The following is a 17,722-nucleotide window of genomic DNA, read 5'->3' on the forward strand; positions in this document are numbered from 1 at the left end:
CCAGCTTCTCCGACCTTGGAAGTGCAGCTGTCAGAGCACTTAGAGCAGCGTGGGTATTCATCTCAGATCAGAATTGATGCTGAATAGGAGTAAGCAATATGGTACCCGCGAAACAACGTGGAAGGAGGCAACCCAGTCTCCGATGATCTTCGTCGCTTACGTGGCCTTGTGTAGCAACAAACCGCTTGGCCATGCGCCGTGCAGGCCATATGCAAAGGGGGGGCTACCTGTGCTACGCAGGAAGCACTAAGCATATCCGCGGGGCCAGTCAAAGCCCGATATTCTGGATGAGAAAGAGGAGGGTTGGGTTTGTGTGGAGATAACGGGATACGGTCGGAGCCAAGGACGTGTGATGTTATTTGACAATGAAAGCCATTGTTTCGGGCTAGTGGCATGCATGTTCTTGTGGTTCCTCGATTGCCGCCCGCCGGTCGTCGCCCGGCGATGCTGGAAATAATAGTGGTCAAGTCCAATTAGGATGACCGAGACCGTAATGGCTTACATAATGTTGTTACTGCCACGGTGTCGATACTATTGTACACGGACATATGCACTGTAACCGTGCCAACGGTGCGCACTGCGCCCCACTATGCGGCTCCACCGCTATGTCATCCTTCATGTTGCCCTCAAGACACTGCGTCTCACCTCACCCTGTTGCTCGTTTGGACAACGAAACAAAGCCAAACCAATCCGTTTCCCTTTTCCATCCTCAGACGTCTATCTTGCTGCATTTCTTCGATCAATCTTCTCTATCACCTTCTGACGACACCTAGTCTTTGCCTTGTGTGCGGAATGCCTGTGTCCAGCTATCCGTGCTGACGATCTCATCGCCAGACAAGTCAGGCCACGCGTCAGCTCCTGGACTCGTTCGTCGTCGTCTCGCTATCATTTCTATCCCTCACTGCGATCTCGACTGCCATTACTACCACGGTAATTGCTGACGACGATACCTTCACTTTCACTCCTGCTAACAGAGGAGTGAAGACCAAGGTTGATACCTTGCCTTGGCAACCTTTGGCGGCTTTCTCGTCGCGAACATGACGCTTTCGCCGATACTTTCCTGAAACGTCCTTTTCTGAGTTATCTACTATTCTTTTATCAGCCTTCATCATGGCCGACGCAGAGCCACACAGCATCCAGAGCCTTCTCAAGGATGGTTATTTCACGACCTCCAGAAGCAAGAGTCCCAGGCCGTAAGCTTCTTCCTGCCTCTCCAACGTCGTACATTTTCAAGTGTTTTCTGACATGAATCCCTAGTGCAAGCCGTCCACTTCCTTCCCTTCCCCGACGCCGCAGTCCAAGCCCAGATCGTGCTGTCCCGAGATATTTGCCCCGACCTCCCCCGCCTACTTGCGAAGACGAAGCCGAAGCCCTCGCAAAAGAACATGGCAGCGTTACCTCGAGTAGCCTCGATGAACCACCCTCACGTGGAGACGTCGACCAGTTCCCCCTCATCGAAGTGGTCCATGAGCATAACCCCGAGCGTCGCTTCGTACACGTTTCGGATTCTAGCGGGCCCCTCGAATCCCCCATCCGTACGAAGGAGAGAACGGTCTCCGATACACATTCGTCGTCTGCCCCTAAGATTGTGGAAAATGAAGATTACAAGGCCAACACGGCTCGCAAATATGATCCTGTGGCACCAGATGTTGACGACAGTACCCCCGAGGCGAGGTCAGAGAGGCGCAGGAGCCGGCAGGATCTTCCACCTCTCGAGACCAGTTTCGCTTCGGCCACGTCCGGGGGGGCTGGAGGTCATCGCCGAAGCATGTCTACCACCTACGTAGACCAACCGCCCCCCGACTTCTCGTACCGCGCCAAACAGCACTTGTCAACCAACAACGAGGATCATCTGTCGCCACAGGTTATCAAACATGCCACCGGCGGTCGTGACAAGGTCTACTATGACTATTCGCGAAGCCAAAACTCACCAGCCTCGGCCCAGAGGAGCCGTTCCACCTTGGGGGAGGGTAGACGAGTGGATGATCCTGCTGGTCGGTCAGCCAGTTCCCTGACGCCCGGCACGGCGAGAAGATCCGCCGTCAGCGCCGAGGCCCCCCTCCCGACGTCGCGGCTCCCGGGGGATCAGTCTGGCGACGTCGGAAGACGCAGTGAGTATGGCCCCGACTCGTATGACAGGAGACGAGAACGGCGCGCGTCGATGTATAGACGTGAGTCTCCTCCGCCAAGTAGTTCCAGCGCCGAACATTTGCTCAAGGCACCCTCATCGAACACACGCCGCAGGAGATCGGCTGCTGCCTTTGAGGAGCGACCAGTGTTGCACAACCAGGATGGGGGTTACCCCGTATCCAGCACCAGACCCAGATCGTGGGTTCCGGTATCCCCCATTCCATCTTCCAAGAGTTCAGGGAGGGCCTTTGCAGACGGTCACTCCCCTACACCCCGCAGCGCCGCCACTTTCCCGATGACTCATGGTAGTAGGGGGCCCTCCCTGCCGTACCCTGAGGATGATCTACGCCCGGGCAAGGATGGCTCGGGCTCTCGAGAGGGTGATCCCCGCGCACCTTCATTCCGATCGCGAGGCCCTCCTACTCTTGGTTCGTCCACGTCCATGCCTGTGGCCATCCCGGCCGTCATGCCCGTGCTACCTCCCGAGCCGACCGACGAGGCGAGCCAACCACCGGCGCCTTCTTCCACTGACACACGAATTACGCCTATGGAACCTGACACTCGCCAAGAGAGCTCCTGGCCCCCACCCCCTTTCGAACCAGACAAGACGACCCTTACTACTACGGACCAGTCCACTGGCAGCTATCGGCGATACTCGGAGGACGCCAGCAGGGGAGGTACTGCTCCCATTCCTGACTGCCCCAGAAGAAAAGGGGTGACTGGCAAGGCAGATTGGCTCAGTCTCCCCCGCTGTGACCACTTCGACATCTGTCCCGACTGCTACATGGCTGTCTTTGCCGAGACACCTTATCGGAACGAGTTCGTGCCGACGCTATTCCGACCAATGGACAGGCCCATTAGGTGCGACTTTGGCTCGTCTCCATGGTACCGCATTGCATGGCTCCTCACCCTGAAGGAGGGCTACCCCGACCTCAGGCTGTTTCATCTGATAACCAATGTAGCCCACAACCAGCCATGCCCGGGGAACCGGGAAGCGGTGCGAATTTGGTATTCCGTCGTGGATCCCTACAGTCAGACCACAGTTCCCGATTTCACGGTCTGCTACGAATGCGCCAAGACGATTGAGGTCCTGCTCCCCAACCTGACTGGCATCTTCGTTCCGCAACAAACGCCCGCAGTGCCCACCTGGGGCACCTGTGCGATGTACTTCCACCCGAAGCGAAGACGGTTCGTTTTGTATTTCGACGCCATGGAGACGACTTCGGACAAGGCCCTGGCGACGAACTCGCCCCCTAACATCTCCGCTCTCGCCAGGACGATGGAGCGGCTTTCGCTGTTTACGGAGTGCACGGAGGACCGACCCGTTACGGACAAGGGATGGCACATCATGCAGCATATCCCCGAGTTCACGGTGTGCGGCGAGTGTTTTGACGAGGTGGTCCGGCCGAGGCTGGAAGACAACAACCCCATCGCGCGGAATTTCTACATGCAACCGCAGCGGCTGCCCGTGGGTACGTGCCAGCTGTACTCCAGCCGCATGAGGGACGTTTTCAGGAAGGCGTGCCGGCGGAACGACGTGGATTATCTCGAGGCGAAGGTCCTGGAGAGGCAGAGAGCCTGGGCGGATATTCGCAACGAGATGGCGCGGCTGGACCAGCACGGGCAGAACGATGCTTGGACGAAGAGAGAGGTGGATAAGCTTATTGACGAGTGGAAGAGCTGGGAGTGATGTGATGAATGAAGCTACATTTATGATGTTATGTTCGACGATGCATTAGGGATAGCGGAAATGTGAAAAGGAAAAGAAGAAGAAAAATTTCATGAAGAAACGTGAGAAGTTGGGTGAAGGGATATTGTGAAGGGATATTGCGAACCCTCCTCGTCGAGCAGGTGGAATTGACCAATGACGTGATCGAGAATTGAGTGAGGTGGTGGAGGTGGTTGTTGTTGGGAGATAAGGAGTACATTATGCTTATCGGTGATGGGTGATAAAAAGTGGACATCGCACGTGACCATCCCCACGACTTCGCTAAGAATTACGAAGAATTGCGGTACGTACCGAAAGTTCCTAGGGTCGAAGCTGCCCACCAAACAAATCGAAAAAATTACACCTGGGCCAAATTTCTCGCGAGCCCTCCAGGCGGAAAACCCTCCCCAACTCCGTTTTACTAACCCAACAGCATCGAAGCCCACCCACGACCGAGGTATGCATCACAATCGTTTTCTCGTTCTTTTCCAACGACATCACTTTCGACTTCCGGGGTTCCTCGAATCAATTCACTGACTTGGTTTTTGTTCGGGGTGGTTTATTATAGGGTCAATCACCGAATCAAAGATGGCTTCGCGACCTACCGTCACCATCATCGGCGCCGATGGCAAGGCCACGGGCAACACTCACACCTGGCCTCTGGTCTTCCAGGCGCCTATCCGTACCGATATCGTCCAGGAGGTGCACAAGGGTCTGGCCAAGAACAAGCGTCAACCTTATGCCGTGAGCTCGAAGGCCGGTGAACAGACCTCGGCCGAGTCCTGGGGCACTGGTTAGTCGTCACCTTGCCGTGTTCTTTCTTGTTTTCGCCTTTCTTTTTTTCTTTTCCCCTACGACGGGGAGTGGAAGGGTGATTTGATAATCCAATGGTGGATTTGGTTTGTGGGAGAGGGGGAGTCGTGTGGACGAGAGGGAGGGGAAATGCTTTCGACAACGAACATACGTGATGGGGGTTTTTTTTTTTGGGCCGACGACAAGATGGAATGGATGGCTGACAGTATCCTCTCAGGTCGTGCTGTTGCCCGTATTCCCCGTGTCTCGGGTGGTGGTACTCACCGTGCCGGTCAGGCTGCCTTCGGTAACATGTGCCGCTCCGGTCGCATGTTCGCCCCCACCAAGACCTGGCGCAAGTGGCACATCAAGGTCAACTTGAACCAGAAGTGAGTCCTTTTTTTGATGGCGGCTGCACTTTGTCTCGTGTGTGTAGGGACCACCACGGGAGACGAGTAAACTCGTGCTGACCCAGCGTAGGCGCTACGCCGTCGCTTCGGCTCTGGCTGCCTCGGCCGTCCCTCCTCTGCTGCTCGCCCGCGGCCACCGCATCAACAACGTGCTCGAGGTCCCCCTCGTCATCGACTCGGCCGCGTTCGAGAACGACGCCGTGGTCAAGACGTCCGCCGCGTTCGGGCTCCTCAAGGCGGTGGGTGCCGGTACCGACGTCGAGAAGGCCAAGAACTCCAAGAAGCTCCGCGCCGGCAAGGGCAAGATGCGCGGCCGGCGCTTCCGCCAGCGCCGCGGCCCCCTGGTGATCTACGACCCGGAGACCGACGGCCGGGACGTGGTCAAGGGCTTCCAGAACCTCGCCGGCGTCGAGACGTCCCCCGTGACCGAGCTCAACCTCCTCCAGCTGGCGCCCGGCGGTCACCTCGGCCGGTTCATCGTCTGGACGTCCGCCGCGTTCAAGGCGCTCGACACCATCTACGGGTCGACCACGGAGGCGTCCGAGCTCAAGAAGAACTTCCTTCTGCCGTCCAACATCATCTCGCAGGCCGACCTCAGCCGTCTCATCAACTCGCAGGAAGTGCAGTCCTCGGTGCGCGCCCCCAAGGGCGGCCCCACCACGCGCCGCCCCGCGGTCCAGAAGAAGAACCCGCTCCGCAACAAGCAGGTCATGCTCCGTCTCAACCCGTACGCCGCCGTGTTCTCCAATGAGCACCAGAAGCAATAAGCTATTGGGCTTGTTTTCCTTCTTCTGTGAACATTCATTTTCTGTTGATGACTTGGCAAAAAGAACGGGGCTGGGGGGGGGAGAGAAGGGGGGGAGAGAAAGAGAGGAAGGTTTTGCGAAACGGCTTGGCATGGCATGGCATGATTTCTCCTCGAGGCGTAAATGGCAACTAGGAAGGTTGACCTCTTGATCAATGGAAAAAGAAGATTCCCGGATTTCTGGCTTTTTTTGTTTTAGCGAACTGGTGACCTAACCGTCTTTTGCGAGGATGTGACTATGTGACTGATGTGATTTGATGACTCGCTGAAAGATGTGGATGGGGCTCTTCCACTGAAAACAGATTGTTTTCCCAGCATGTCTGATTTCCTTAAGCCAGTCAAGTTGGTCGTACATTTTGCCGTCTCGTCCTTTGCGCGTCTCTCTCTCTCTCCCTGGCCTTCTTGATATTCGATAGTTTGGGGACATCCGACCTTATCCTCACCTCTCCTAGGTAACCGTAACATGTCTTACACGTGTACTTCGTACGGATAATGCTCCCAGGGAGCCCCAGTTTTATTATCGCACCAACACCAATACCAATAGCCAAATTCGGTTCCGGGATCCCGGGTCAGGTCTTCATGCCAAGGTCAGCCGGGTACCTCCGTGATGCTAATTCCCTTTGGGCCAGACCGGTGAGATTGGAGATTCTCGATTTGTCATCGGTTTTCTTTAATAGACGGTGAGCTCTCTAAGGTATCTGTGATACGACTCTCAGCAACTCCGCAATATCTCGGGCGGACAGATAAGCGGCTTCTAATTGACGTTGAATCACCAGGTTTCGTACGCTGTCTGGACCTTGACAGAGACATCTTTGGCTTCTTCTCGAAATTCTCTTTATTCTTCCCGTTTTCTACGAGACACAATGGAATCAAGTCAAATGGACACGGCAAAGCCGCGTCCGCTGGACCTGAGCCATCACTACTCCACCATCACGAAGCTGCGTCAACCGAGCGCTCTCAAGAAATATTACAAGTTCTTCCAGATTCCCGGGATCGGAAACCTTGCCGGAGGTGCGTAAGACAGTACTAGTAAAAAAAACAAAATCGACGTCTCAATGTCTCACTAGCCCACCTGCGATCGCCATTGGGCTTCAGCTTAATTGCGTGATTGATCCCCCAGCCCCCTTCGGCGTACGCCACAAATCAAACGGCTAACGGTCCGCCACCCTCCCTTACAGGCCTTCCCAATCCATCGTTCTTCCCGTACGATACTCTCGAGGCACAGGCTGCTAAGCCCGAACGATGGACACCCACTCCGAACGAACCCCCGAGTCCCGATGCCGTGACCGATCAACTGGCTGCGGCCGCCATTTCCTCCGCTCCGAACGGCGGTAGTCGCTACGTGGAGGGTGGTCGCACCGATAAATCGAATACCCTCCCTTCCGAGCCGGAGAAGAGCTGGAGTCTGAACTTATTCGGATCCAAAAAGAAGACCTCATCCGCAGTCCGCGACGACGACAACAACAACAACAACAGCAACAAGGACGTCGACCACGATGATCCCAAGTCAGCGAACCACATATCCGTCCCGAAAGTCCGCCCCGACGGCGACCTCTCCAAGCGCATCGACCTAGCCACGGCCCTCCAATACGGCACCGCCGAAGGCTACCCGCCCCTTCTGTCCTTCATCCGCCACTTCACCCGGAACCACCTCCACCCGGAGGCTCCCTACGCCGGCGGGCCCGAGGTGGTCCTCACGTGCGGCTCGACCGACGGCATGGCCAAGACGCTCGAGCTGCTCACCGACGCGTGGGACCCGGCTGCGGACGCCATCGCCGCCCGCCCGCACCTGCTCGTCGAGCGGTTCATGTACTCCAACGTCCTGGCCCAGAGCCTGCCGCGCGGGATCGGCATCGCGCCCGTCGAGATTGACGAGGAGGGCATGCTCGCCGCCGGGCCGGGCGGGCTGGAGGCCGTGCTCGCGTCGTGGGACGAGCGGAGGGGTCGCCGGCCGCACATGCTGTACACGGTCACCATGGGTCATAACCCCACGAGCGGCGTGCTGTCTGTGGAGCGGCGGCGGGCGATCTATGCGCTGTGCCAGAAGTACGACGTGATCATTGTCGAGGATGACCCGTATTGGTTTTTGCAGTTTCCCTCGGCGGAGACGGAGGAGGCTGTGTCCCGCGGTTATCCTGTGGAGGCGGCGAAGCGACGGTCTGAGAAGGACTCTTCTTCGTCTTCTTCTTCTTCTTCTTCTTCTTCTTGCGGGCGGACCAAGTCGTCTGGCTATCCTTTCCTGGACTCTCTTGTCCCGTCGTATCTTAGCATGGACGTTGATGGGCGGGTGATACGTCTTGATACGTTTTCCAAGACCATTGCGCCCGGTTGCCGGCTTGGTTGGATTACAGCGCAGCCAGAGTTTGTCGAGCGGATCACGAGGTATGTCTCCCTTTCCCTCCCCCGTCCCTCGCATCCCCCCGGTTTTTTCTTGTTCTTTTCTTCTTTTCTTCTTTTCTTCTTCTTTTTTCGTCTTCTTTCACTCACATCCTTCCCCTAGAATCGCCGAAACATCCACCCAACAACCCTCCGGCTTCGTCCAAGCCATGGTCTCCGAGCTCCTCCTGGGCCCCCAAACCCCGTCCACCACCGCCTCCTTCGCCTCCCTCCCCTCCAAGAAGGACCAGCTCGCCTTCGAAGGCTGGGACACCTCCGGCTGGGTCCGCTGGCTCGAAGGCCTCCGCGGGACCTACGAGCGCCGCATGTGCCGCATGGCCCGCATCCTCGACGACGGCGCCACCTTACTACAGCTCAAGCAGCCGGTGCGCAACAAACCGAGCGGAGGAGCGGGGGGAGGCGGGGGGGGCGACAACCCCCCTGCCACGGCCACGGCTACGGCTGCCGACGACACGGACGACTGGCGCGTCGTGACCAAGACGCGGCTCTACGACTTCGCGTGGCCCCGCGGCGGCATGTTCCTCTGGCTCCGCGTCCGGTTCCCCTGCCACCCGCTCTGGATGGCCCGCGGGGTCCCCGGGGGCAGCCTGCCGCGCGTGGACGGACATGCGCTCAGCACGGCGCTGGTGGCGCTGTGCACGCACCGGCCGTACCTGGTGCTCCCTGCGCCGGGGGTCATGTTCGCGGCCGATGGGGGCGTGCTGGCGAGGGATGCGTGGGCTTATTACCGGTTGTGCTTCGCGGCCGAGTCGGAGGAGAATGTGGATGCTGCTACTCGGCGCTTTGTGGATGCGCTTCATGCGTTTTGGCGCATTCGGGATGTGGGGAGGATTGAGGAGCTGGTTAAAGAGTTCAAGTCGGCTGGGGTGGAGGGGGGGCTGGCTGTTGAAGGGATGGGTAACTTGGCTGGGATGGGCCAGGGGTGTTGATTCTGGGAGTTGAAAGATGGTGTTTTTGTTGTGCGGCACGGAGCATTGCTAACACTTTGATCACTTTTGATGATTTCATGTTGTGGTTAGTCTTTACATTATAGAGTTGTCTTATAGTTGAGCATCTATGAATGATGATGATGGTGGTGGTGATTCTGATGCACGTGGTGATGAGGTACCTTATAATTACCTAATATATGTGGATAACTAAGCAAATGCCACTAATAAAGAGGTCCTTCACAGTCTGCCCTCCGGCGAAGACAGTGGCCTAAGGACGTTATGGATTCGTCCATGGTGTCTTTTCACGTGGTCACTGGCTCATAACCTGTGAAGTGACCAGGTGCCCCCTTTGCATATGATTGCTCGCCCGAGTTCTCGTGCGATGGTGGTAAGAAAGCAGACATGGACTGATGTTGTGAGTTTATATTCCTCCGCCTAACGGATAATAAGGCTGTTATTACTTGTGTTGTGACAGTTAGTGACCCGGGACGGCTTACACAGGGGGGTTGGCATGGTCATACCTTAGGGCATGGCTTACTGCGCATGCTTTGGCAGTACTCGCACTTGGCATTATCAGAGAAGCTAAAGTCCTCTGCTGTCCAGGTACATGTAAAGGTCGACATCATATGTATAAGATACCTGATTATTGTTCTTGTTCTTGTTCTCATAAAGGTCGTGTCCCCCACATCGTTGCTGTCGTTAGTAGTACCTGGACTGTTGTATATCCATTTTCACCTAGGTACCTGTCCATGGCTGTGCCCTCCGCTACACGAAGAGGAGAAGAAAGATGGTTGGCAAGGGGTATCGGGCGTATTTAAGGTATAGAGGACTAGAGTAGAGTAATTGGAACGGAAGGTACTTCCATTACGTATACAGTATAACAAACCTCATAGGACAGATGATTAATTGTGTGCTTGTCTAGTAGCAACGATCCCTCCAGTAGAGAGGGAGCGATACTTGTGTCCATCATATGTGAAGAGGGAGCTCTAGCAAACCAGCCGACAAACAAAAGAAGCAAAAGACAACAAACTCGAGATGTAAATTCCAAGTTCCCTACCCAAGGTACCTCAGCTAGCTACTTGCCATCGTTCGTGGCAGGAGTCGGGATACATGGACCGTACTGGAAAGAATCTCGAATAAGGTACCTAATTAACAAGGTACCATCGCTACCTTACCTATGTTCCTTTGATCGCCAAGTCGCCAAGGTCACGTGACTCGCTTATCCAGTCCCTGCTCTGCTCTGCCATCAGCGCTTCCTCATTGTCCGTTTACTCCTTACAACCTACAACCCGCATACCATCAACTTGCAAACATCTTCAACGCGGTCCGTCCCGCTTAAACCGTCCCGAAGAACAAACAAACCAATGCCCTTCTCCAAGCGAAGAAAATCAAGCGCCATGGTCTGTCCTCATCACCAACGGAGCTGCAACAAGGGGTTGCAGTTGCAACTTGCCTTCTCCAAGCGCCGGCGCTTAACCACGACGCCTCATTCAACCGATTCCGTCTGGTCCCCTGTCGCCGGTTACCGTGCCGGGGCCCGCGTCTCTCCATCCCACTCAACTCCGTGTGGACCGACCATCCAGCGATCACCGTACTCACGTAGAAAAGCTCCCATCCACTGCTCTTAGCGCTCGACCACACTGCCGGGTCTCTCGTCATGCATCACCACCCACCCTCCGGTCCCTCCCCCATGGAACCACACCTTGGCCTTGGATATGGCCCCCGCCCCCCCTGCCCCGACCGCCTCTGTCTCGGGCTTTCCTGAGCTCATATAACGGTCTCTGCTCCCCGTCCTCCAGATCAGGTGCTACGATGTGCTACGCTGTACAGTTCCGCTCCTTGACCGACTCGATGGCGTATTACCGGACAATCCTTTGAATTTGTTGCCTCTGAGCTTTAGACTTGTGCTCCCGTTCTCCCTGTCTCGCTTCGCCCCCCTTCTTCTCGCACAGCCCCTGGCAAAGCGGCTACTGGTTAGCTGCCTCTCAATGTCGGCGGATAAAACGGCCTCCCCTCCCTCCTCGAACGAACCGCACACTCAACCAGTCGACACAGGAGGCCATGGTGACAATGACGTTCAGCTTGATCATACCGTTCGGCCGCAACTCTTGTCGGGGGACACTCTCCGGGTTCCCGTCCCGGAGAAGAGTCGTCCTTCGACCTCATGTACATCGGTGAAACCAACCAGCCAGCCCAGCCTCGACGCCGCTCAACCCACCCGTCATACCCACGATGGCTGGAAACCCGCTACCCTCAGCCTCCCCGTCCTCATCTGCTTTGCCCTCTTGTCCCTGCTCCTCGTCGCCATCCTCGAGGTCCTCACCCGCCAGAGCCTGATGGCCGGGGGCCTCTCCCTGTCCACCGAGCCAGACGACCTCTCCGCCTTCGCCACCTTCGGCTACCTCTTCCTCCCCACCGTCGTCGCCGTCTTCTACAGCTTGTTCTGGAGCTGGGTCGACCTGGACGCGAAACGGACGCAGCCTTGGTTCGAAATGTCGCGGGAGGAGGGGGCCACCGCTAACCACTCCATCCTGTTGACGTACCCCTACGACTTTGTCGGCTTTGTGCCCTTTCGGGCCTTGAAGAATCGGTATGCAGTGTCTCCTCCTCCCCCTCCTCCTCCTCCTCCTCCTCAACTGACCCAACGGAAAAAGCCATTGGCCCGTGTTCTTCTCCGGCACCACCATGACAATCATCATGTGGGCCATCGTCCCCTTACAAGCCGCCATCATCGCTACCGATTCCGTCACCAGGACCCGCGATGTCCGCATCCTGAACGGCCTCACCTTCATGCCCACCTCCGAGCACCCCATGATCCTCGACCAATCCATCCTGAACGAAGCCTACGCCATCACCTGGCTCGACCAACGGTACCCCCCTTTTACCACTCCAGATTACACCATCATGCCATTCGAAGTGCAGGCCAGCGATCCACAGACGCCTACTACTACCACAAACAGGAATCTGACAGGAACATCCGTCAAATACTGGACCGACTTGGACTGCTGGCCCGCCCAAATCTCAAGACACGGCCCCTCGACGCGGAGGACCTTCGACTTCCTCGACGGCCGGGGCTGCAACGCCAGCGACATCGCCGCCTACGGCCACTTCGGCGGCCAGAGTCCCTTCAAGATGTTCTACCTCGGCTGGCAGGACAGCGCCTTCGCCTCCTACTCTCTCGAGAGCCCGACCTGCCCCGACGTCCGCAACCAGTTCCTGGCCATCTGGACCCACCACAACGCCTCCCTGATGGAGGACCACCCGAACGACATCCGACTGGAGGCTGCCTTCTGCAAGACGAGCTATTACCGCCAGACCGTCCGCGTCACCGTGTCGGCGGAGAACCGGGAACCCGTGGAGGGCTCGGTCGTCCCCCTGGGGCCCGTGCAGCCGTTGACCGAGGCGGAGTTTAACGTCACCGCCTTCGAGTACCTCCTCGGCGCGGGCGTGTCGGCTGTCGAGTTGCACGTCCAGCGAGATTATCCCTTCGGACGGCTGCTCGAGCAGTATCCCCACATGATCGACCTGGGGTTGGCGTGGCCCATGTCGCCCATGGTCGGGTTCGCCGTCGGATCGCAGAAGGAAGACCTGCCTTCGCTCCACGTGTTCCAGAACCGGTCACGACTCATCGAGGCGTTCACCATCGCACACAGGCAGATCTTCTCCCTCGCACTACGTCGGGTCATGGTCAGCGCGACCGACAACTTCACGGCGCAGGGGACCGAGAACATGGAGCTACACGGCATCGTCGTCAGCCGTCTGTTCTCCGCCATCGTCGAGGCGTTACTCGTCTTGGTGTCCCTTTTCGTGCTCGCGCTGGCGTGGATTTGTCGGAAGGCGCCGAGCGCCCTGACCGAGGACCCGAATTCCCTTGCGTCTCTGATGGATATCTGCCGCGACAGCTCAGCTCTCTTGGACAATCTCGCCGGTAAGGGCTGCGCGTCCGAGGAAGACTTGGCCGACGCACTGCAGGATTTGAGGTTCAAGCTTGTGTGCCGATGCCAGTCGCAGGGTTATTGAAGTCCTGGGCGACCGTGGGAACGCACAGAGTGGTGGTCGGGTGAACCTCGATCGGCAGGACTCGGCGGCGGCTAGAGGTCATTACACCCCTGTCCGACCTTGGGCTCTTCGCCGTCCTCTTGCTGCCTTGGTCATATTGATTATGGTCGCGGCAATGGTTTGCCTTGTGTATCTCAAGCAGGAGGAACAAACCCGAGGTGGTGCGTTTTTTTCACTTGCCCCTTTTTTCACTTGCCCCTTTTTTCGACTTGCCCCTTTTTCGACTTCTCGTTATAATTGAGTGGGACAGCACAAGCCCGGCCTTCCCATCTACTAACTGATCCAACAGGGCTTATACCGCCGAATGCCAGCTTCGATGTCCAGCAACTCCTCCTCAGTTTCTTGCCAACCATCTTTGCCACTTTGATGGAGCCCTTCTGGGTCCTATTGAACCGCTTGCTCTGCATTCTGCAACCATTCAAGGACCTTTGGTCGGGCCATAGACCAGCTAAAGGGTCCATAAACGCAAGGTATACCGCCCATTCCGCCCCAGCTGGTACTGTGGAGGGCCCTGGGAGCCGGTCACTTTCTTCTAGCCATGCTTGCCGCTGTGGCCCTGCTCTCCAACGTCCTCGCAGTCGGTCTCGGCGGTATCTTCAACCAGCATCCGGTGCAGGTCCGCTACCCGCGCACGTTCGAGGCCTTTCTTTTTCCCAAGATTGATAAGGCGACTCTCCACGACGTCTACTTCCTTCCTCGGAGCTTTACGGGATTGGATTATCACGAGCCCTTCGTCGTATTATGAACAACATTTCTCAGAATACCCCCTTTCCCCCTTGGATCAGCAAGGACTACTATTTCCGCCCGTTCACTCTCCCAAACAGCGAAGAAACGATTGCCCAGGCGTACACATCGACCACCAGGGGCTTCGGCGTCACGCCCCAATGTTCGCCTCTGGGCAAATTCGATTCCAATGGCGTTGGCCCTCTGGTCAATTACACGCTGTCAAGGAGAGGCCGCATTCTTCCTGAATGTCCAACACACTTTCAACCCGCCCAGTTGACCTTGGACAGGGCTCTTGTTAACATGCCTTTCGGTCCTTCCGCCGCTGAGGTTGTAGACACTCTCGCCTCTGGCGCGGCTTATGATGTCTGCGATACGACGCTGGTTCTGGGCTGGTCACAGAGTCCTCAGGTCCGGGATACAGATGGTTTCATGGAAACCACGTTACTCTTATGCGAGCCTGACTTTACGACAGCCCTTTTCGAACTAACCGTCAATGAACAGGGTGTTGTACTTGCCTCGAAGCAGGTTTCCGAGTCCACGAACGTGCTCGACTATCAAGACGCAACGAATGATACCGACACATTGATCGTCATGACGAACTACCAGCTCAGGAAGTCGGAGCTGGCTTGGCACAACGATACCCTATCGCGAGACTGGATGAACCACTTCTTGAAGATCATGCCCGGACACAAAGACCTCCTCGATCCCGACGCCGCTCTTCCCGACCCCGAAGCCGTGATCCCGTCTATAGAGACCCTCTACCGCCAGCTCTTCGCCCTCATCCTCGGCCTCAACCACCAAGTCTTCGAGCGCAGCCGCGAACCCGTCCTACTCGAGGGTACCGAACACCGCACCGAGACGCGCATCTTCATCCCCCTCCCCGCCTTCATCATGAGCGTCGCCGTGCTAGGCCTCGACGTCCTCGTCGCCGCCATCCTGTACGGCTTCGGCATCAAGCACTTCCTGCCCCGCATGCCCACCACCGTCGGCTCCATCCTGGCCTACGTGGCGCCCAGCCGCGCATTGCGGGAATACCACCCGGTCGAGGAAGGCGAGAAGATGACCACGACGACCTCGACTCCTCGCGGCGCCGCCTCGTCCAGCACGTTTAGTTTCGGGCGATACATAGGCGACGACGGCCACGCCCACGTCGGCATCGAGCTGGACCCGTATGTCGTGCCGCTGCGCCTCTCGTCCTTGCGGAACGGCGACACGCGGCCTAGGAAATCTCTGATCGGGAGGATCCTGCTCGGACGCAGGGAGTCGCTGCCGAAGGGGGGAAAGGGGACCGACACGTGGTTGTAAGAACCGAAGGCTGGTGTACGAGTCACAGTGTGTTGCTGGCAAGGCCCACCAGTCACAGCGAGGAATGAGCTGCGTCGCCACGGAAAACAAGGACCGCTGTCAAAAAAACAAAAAAGGCAAAGAGTGTTGTGAACGATCAGAAAAGTCATGTTGTCTTGGTGGTATCGAACGAGTGCCTGGTCCTGAACCCTAAGTTCGAACAGAAAATGTCGAACATGTCGGAAGAAGAATAAAAGAAAATGTACAGGTCTATAAAGTATGTACAGTAGAAGAGAAGAAATCATGCCGACGACGAACGCCCCTTGCGTGTCAGTCGGCTTGGTATATCCGTTTCATGATTGCGCCCCAGGCCAGTGGTATATCCTAAAAAATCATTCCCATGTGGATGTATATATTCCAACATGACACACATGCAATTTAGCATGCGCACTCGCCTACACGACGACGGAGGTCTTCCGAAGGGCCCGCTTACGGCCGTTGCGGGTGACGATCATGTTGATATCAGCGCCCTGACCAGGCTCGCAGTTGGTGCCAGCCGCGAGCTGGATGACGGTGGACCAGTTGCCGCTAGCGCAGCGCTGGAAGGAATCGCCGCCGATGCAATTCCACTGACCCTCTTCAGAGCAAGGCGTACCGGGAGCGTAGACGCCATCACCAGCGGGCTCGGAGGGGGCCGGGACGGGGACAGGAGCCTCGGGTTCAGGGATGGGGGCGGGCCCGGGGACTGGCTCGGGGATGGGCTCAGGCTCGTATCCCGTGTCGGGAGCAGACGTGGGCTGAGGACCCTCATAGGGAGTTGTGGTATCGAGAACGGGAATGAAGATGCCACCGGGCAGAGTAGCGCGGTCATCGGAGCCAGCATCACCGGTGGGTGTGGGGGCAGGTGCCTCAGTTGTGGGAGGGGCAACAGTGGGAGCAGGGGCGCCGCCGCCGTTGCCGTTGCCGCCGCCAGGAGAGCCGGTAGGTTTGCATTGTTCGCCGTCAGGAGTGCCGAAGGCGTTAGTAGGACCGTTCAGACGCTCCACCCTGCTTCCGGGACTGGGGAAAACGACGTCAACTCCGGCGGGGACCCGACAGTCGTTGATATCCTCCAAGTTGGCGACGAACATGTCCGGCAGAGCGTTGTAGGCTTCCTGGGAACCGCCTTGGCCCTCGAGGGTGACGGGACCGCAGTTCATGTACATCTCCCGGTTGCCAACCTTGTTAAACCAAGTCCAGGCGATCGTGCCGTTTCCGGCAGGGATGTCACTAGGGATGTCGAAGTTGTACTTGTAGGGGACCTCCTGGTTGGCATTGCTGCCCATGTTTCCCTCTTGGCCTTGGGCAGGGCAGCCGCCCTCGATGGACTTGATGACCTTCCAGACGGAGTTCTTGTCAGGCCTCGCGTCATAAGTGATGGAGACCTGGCAGGAGCCGCCGCCGTGGACGGCGGAGCCAACGAAAGCAAGCGGGTGACCCGTCGAGCCGAGAGCGTAGACGTTCGAGGCGCCCTCCACGTCGTAGACACCGATACGCTGCTTGCAAGGGAAGTCGGCGCCATCAGGTAAGAGGGGGCTGTTGTCCAGGTTAGAGGCGCCATAGGGCTCGGGAGAGCTGACTTTGATGTGAGCGCTAGCCAGAGCGGCCAGGCTGCCGAGAACAAGAGTCTTGGTGAGCATTTCGATGTTGTGATAAGAGTTGTTGTAAGAGTCGTGATGAGGAGAGGGCTTAACGTTCCGGACGAAAGTCTTCTTGGCGTGATGTCGTTTGCGTTGGGAAAGAAAGTGTTTGAAGAAAGTGTTTGACGGCAAAAAAAGGTCCAGATCTCAGATCTTATGCGGTCTCTAGCTAGCAGAGTGCGCGAGTGGACAGCAGATGCTTCTGGATATCCGAAGGAGTGAACGGATCGGACTGGATGTTTGTCGATGGTTCGAAAATCGAGTGTTCAAAGGACGGTAATGCACCAGGCAAAGTTGGGCAGATGATTTTTGAACGAAAAGAATTCAAGGACTAGCCTTGTGAAGGAGTGAAGAAGTAAAAGGAAGGATAGTGACGTCGAAACGACACACGACTCAACGAAGCCTACGAAAGGAATGCAGCGTAGACTAGTGATGGATGAAAAAGGAGGTTCCGGGGGGGTTAGAGGGGGGCAGGGCGAGCCATTCTTATAAAACAGCATAAACATAAGCTCGTGAGGGAGGAGAGGAATGGAGTGACAGGGCGGAGCCACGAAATGCCGATTCAGGCATGACCTAGGGGGCAAACAGGAACCGCAGCGGAACTAGGCATGGGCGGAGGAGACGACTGGCTCCCGCCATGTGGATGCTCGAACAAGGACTCGGGGACTTGGGTCGGACGGTGGAGAGTGAGAGGAAGAAGAAAAAGACAGGATTGAACAGCTGGGCTGGTCGAGAAGGCACGGGCTGTCCCCGTGGATCCCAAAACAGGGTCAAGGTCAGGAACGGCGTAGCCACTCAGGCTG

At 57.1% G+C, this 17,722-nt stretch overlaps 5 protein-coding genes across 5 annotated transcripts; 4 read left to right on the top strand and 1 right to left on the bottom strand.

Moving 5' to 3' along the window:
* The first annotated feature begins 667 nt into the window (after positions 1 to 667).
* Positions 668 to 4,207, top strand: SODALDRAFT_294704 (hypothetical protein). Its single transcript, XM_028608763.1, has 2 exons — positions 668 to 1,193; positions 1,258 to 4,207. Exons 1-2 carry the CDS (start codon positions 1,111 to 1,113, stop codon positions 3,818 to 3,820), a joined length of 2,646 nt encoding a protein of 881 aa, XP_028467118.1. The 5' UTR covers positions 668 to 1,110; the 3' UTR covers positions 3,821 to 4,207.
* Positions 4,208 to 4,244: 37 nt separating this feature from the next.
* Positions 4,245 to 6,022, top strand: SODALDRAFT_332750 (60S ribosomal protein L4-B). Its single transcript, XM_028611796.1, has 3 exons — positions 4,245 to 4,631; positions 4,869 to 5,019; positions 5,111 to 6,022. The coding sequence occupies exons 1-3, from the start codon at positions 4,427 to 4,429 to the stop codon at positions 5,805 to 5,807; spliced, it is 1,053 nt and encodes a 350-aa protein (XP_028467119.1). The 5' UTR covers positions 4,245 to 4,426; the 3' UTR covers positions 5,808 to 6,022.
* A 532-nt stretch (positions 6,023 to 6,554) lies between these two features.
* SODALDRAFT_332753 (PLP-dependent transferase) lies at positions 6,555 to 9,346 on the top strand. Its single transcript, XM_028611797.1, has 3 exons — positions 6,555 to 6,856; positions 7,024 to 8,227; positions 8,346 to 9,346. Exons 1-3 carry the CDS (start codon positions 6,709 to 6,711, stop codon positions 9,169 to 9,171), a joined length of 2,178 nt encoding a protein of 725 aa, XP_028467120.1. The 5' UTR covers positions 6,555 to 6,708; the 3' UTR covers positions 9,172 to 9,346.
* Positions 9,347 to 11,241: 1,895 nt separating this feature from the next.
* SODALDRAFT_339692 (hypothetical protein) lies at positions 11,242 to 15,261 on the top strand (the record flags this gene model as incomplete). The annotated part of the gene is made up of 7 exons (XM_028612878.1): positions 11,242 to 11,345; positions 11,429 to 11,761; positions 11,826 to 13,151; positions 13,183 to 13,391; positions 13,520 to 13,700; positions 13,738 to 13,966; positions 14,020 to 15,261. The coding sequence occupies 7 exons, from the start codon at positions 11,242 to 11,244 to the stop codon at positions 15,259 to 15,261; spliced, it is 3,624 nt and encodes a 1,207-aa protein (XP_028467121.1).
* Positions 15,262 to 15,478: 217 nt separating this feature from the next.
* On the bottom strand, positions 15,479 to 17,200 carry SODALDRAFT_156920 (hypothetical protein). The gene has a single exon (XM_028606905.1). The coding sequence runs from the start codon at positions 16,917 to 16,919 to the stop codon at positions 15,696 to 15,698; it is 1,224 nt and encodes a 407-aa protein (XP_028467122.1). The 5' UTR covers positions 16,920 to 17,200; the 3' UTR covers positions 15,479 to 15,695.
* Between the last annotated feature and the right edge of the window lie 522 nt (positions 17,201 to 17,722).

This window comes from Sodiomyces alkalinus (genome assembly GCF_003711515.1).
Source record: "Sodiomyces alkalinus F11 unplaced genomic scaffold SODALscaffold_4, whole genome shotgun sequence".
Classification (NCBI taxonomy): Eukaryota; Fungi; Ascomycota; class Sordariomycetes; order Glomerellales; family Plectosphaerellaceae; genus Sodiomyces; species Sodiomyces alkalinus.

Bases quoted from the DNA above. Each gene is read 5' to 3' on its own strand.
- SODALDRAFT_294704 (XM_028608763.1), top strand. From the start codon at position 1,111: ATGGCCGACGCAGAGCCACACAGCATCCAGAGCCTTCTCAAGGATGGT. The intron at 1,194-1,257 runs GTAAGCTTCTTC...ATGAATCCCTAG, and splicing joins AGAAGCAAGAGTCCCAGGCC to TGCAAGCCGTCCACTTCCTT.
- SODALDRAFT_332750 (XM_028611796.1), top strand. From the start codon at position 4,427: ATGGCTTCGCGACCTACCGTCACCATCATCGGCGCCGATGGCAAGGCC. The intron at 4,632-4,868 runs GTTAGTCGTCAC...GTATCCTCTCAG, and splicing joins GGCCGAGTCCTGGGGCACTG to GTCGTGCTGTTGCCCGTATT. The intron at 5,020-5,110 runs GTGAGTCCTTTT...GACCCAGCGTAG, and splicing joins AAGGTCAACTTGAACCAGAA to GCGCTACGCCGTCGCTTCGG.
- SODALDRAFT_332753 (XM_028611797.1), top strand. From the start codon at position 6,709: ATGGAATCAAGTCAAATGGACACGGCAAAGCCGCGTCCGCTGGACCTG. The intron at 6,857-7,023 runs GTGCGTAAGACA...CCTCCCTTACAG, and splicing joins GATCGGAAACCTTGCCGGAG to GCCTTCCCAATCCATCGTTC. The intron at 8,228-8,345 runs GTATGTCTCCCT...TCCTTCCCCTAG, and splicing joins TTTGTCGAGCGGATCACGAG to AATCGCCGAAACATCCACCC.
- SODALDRAFT_156920 (XM_028606905.1), bottom strand. From the start codon at position 16,919: ATGCTCACCAAGACTCTTGTTCTCGGCAGCCTGGCCGCTCTGGCTAGC.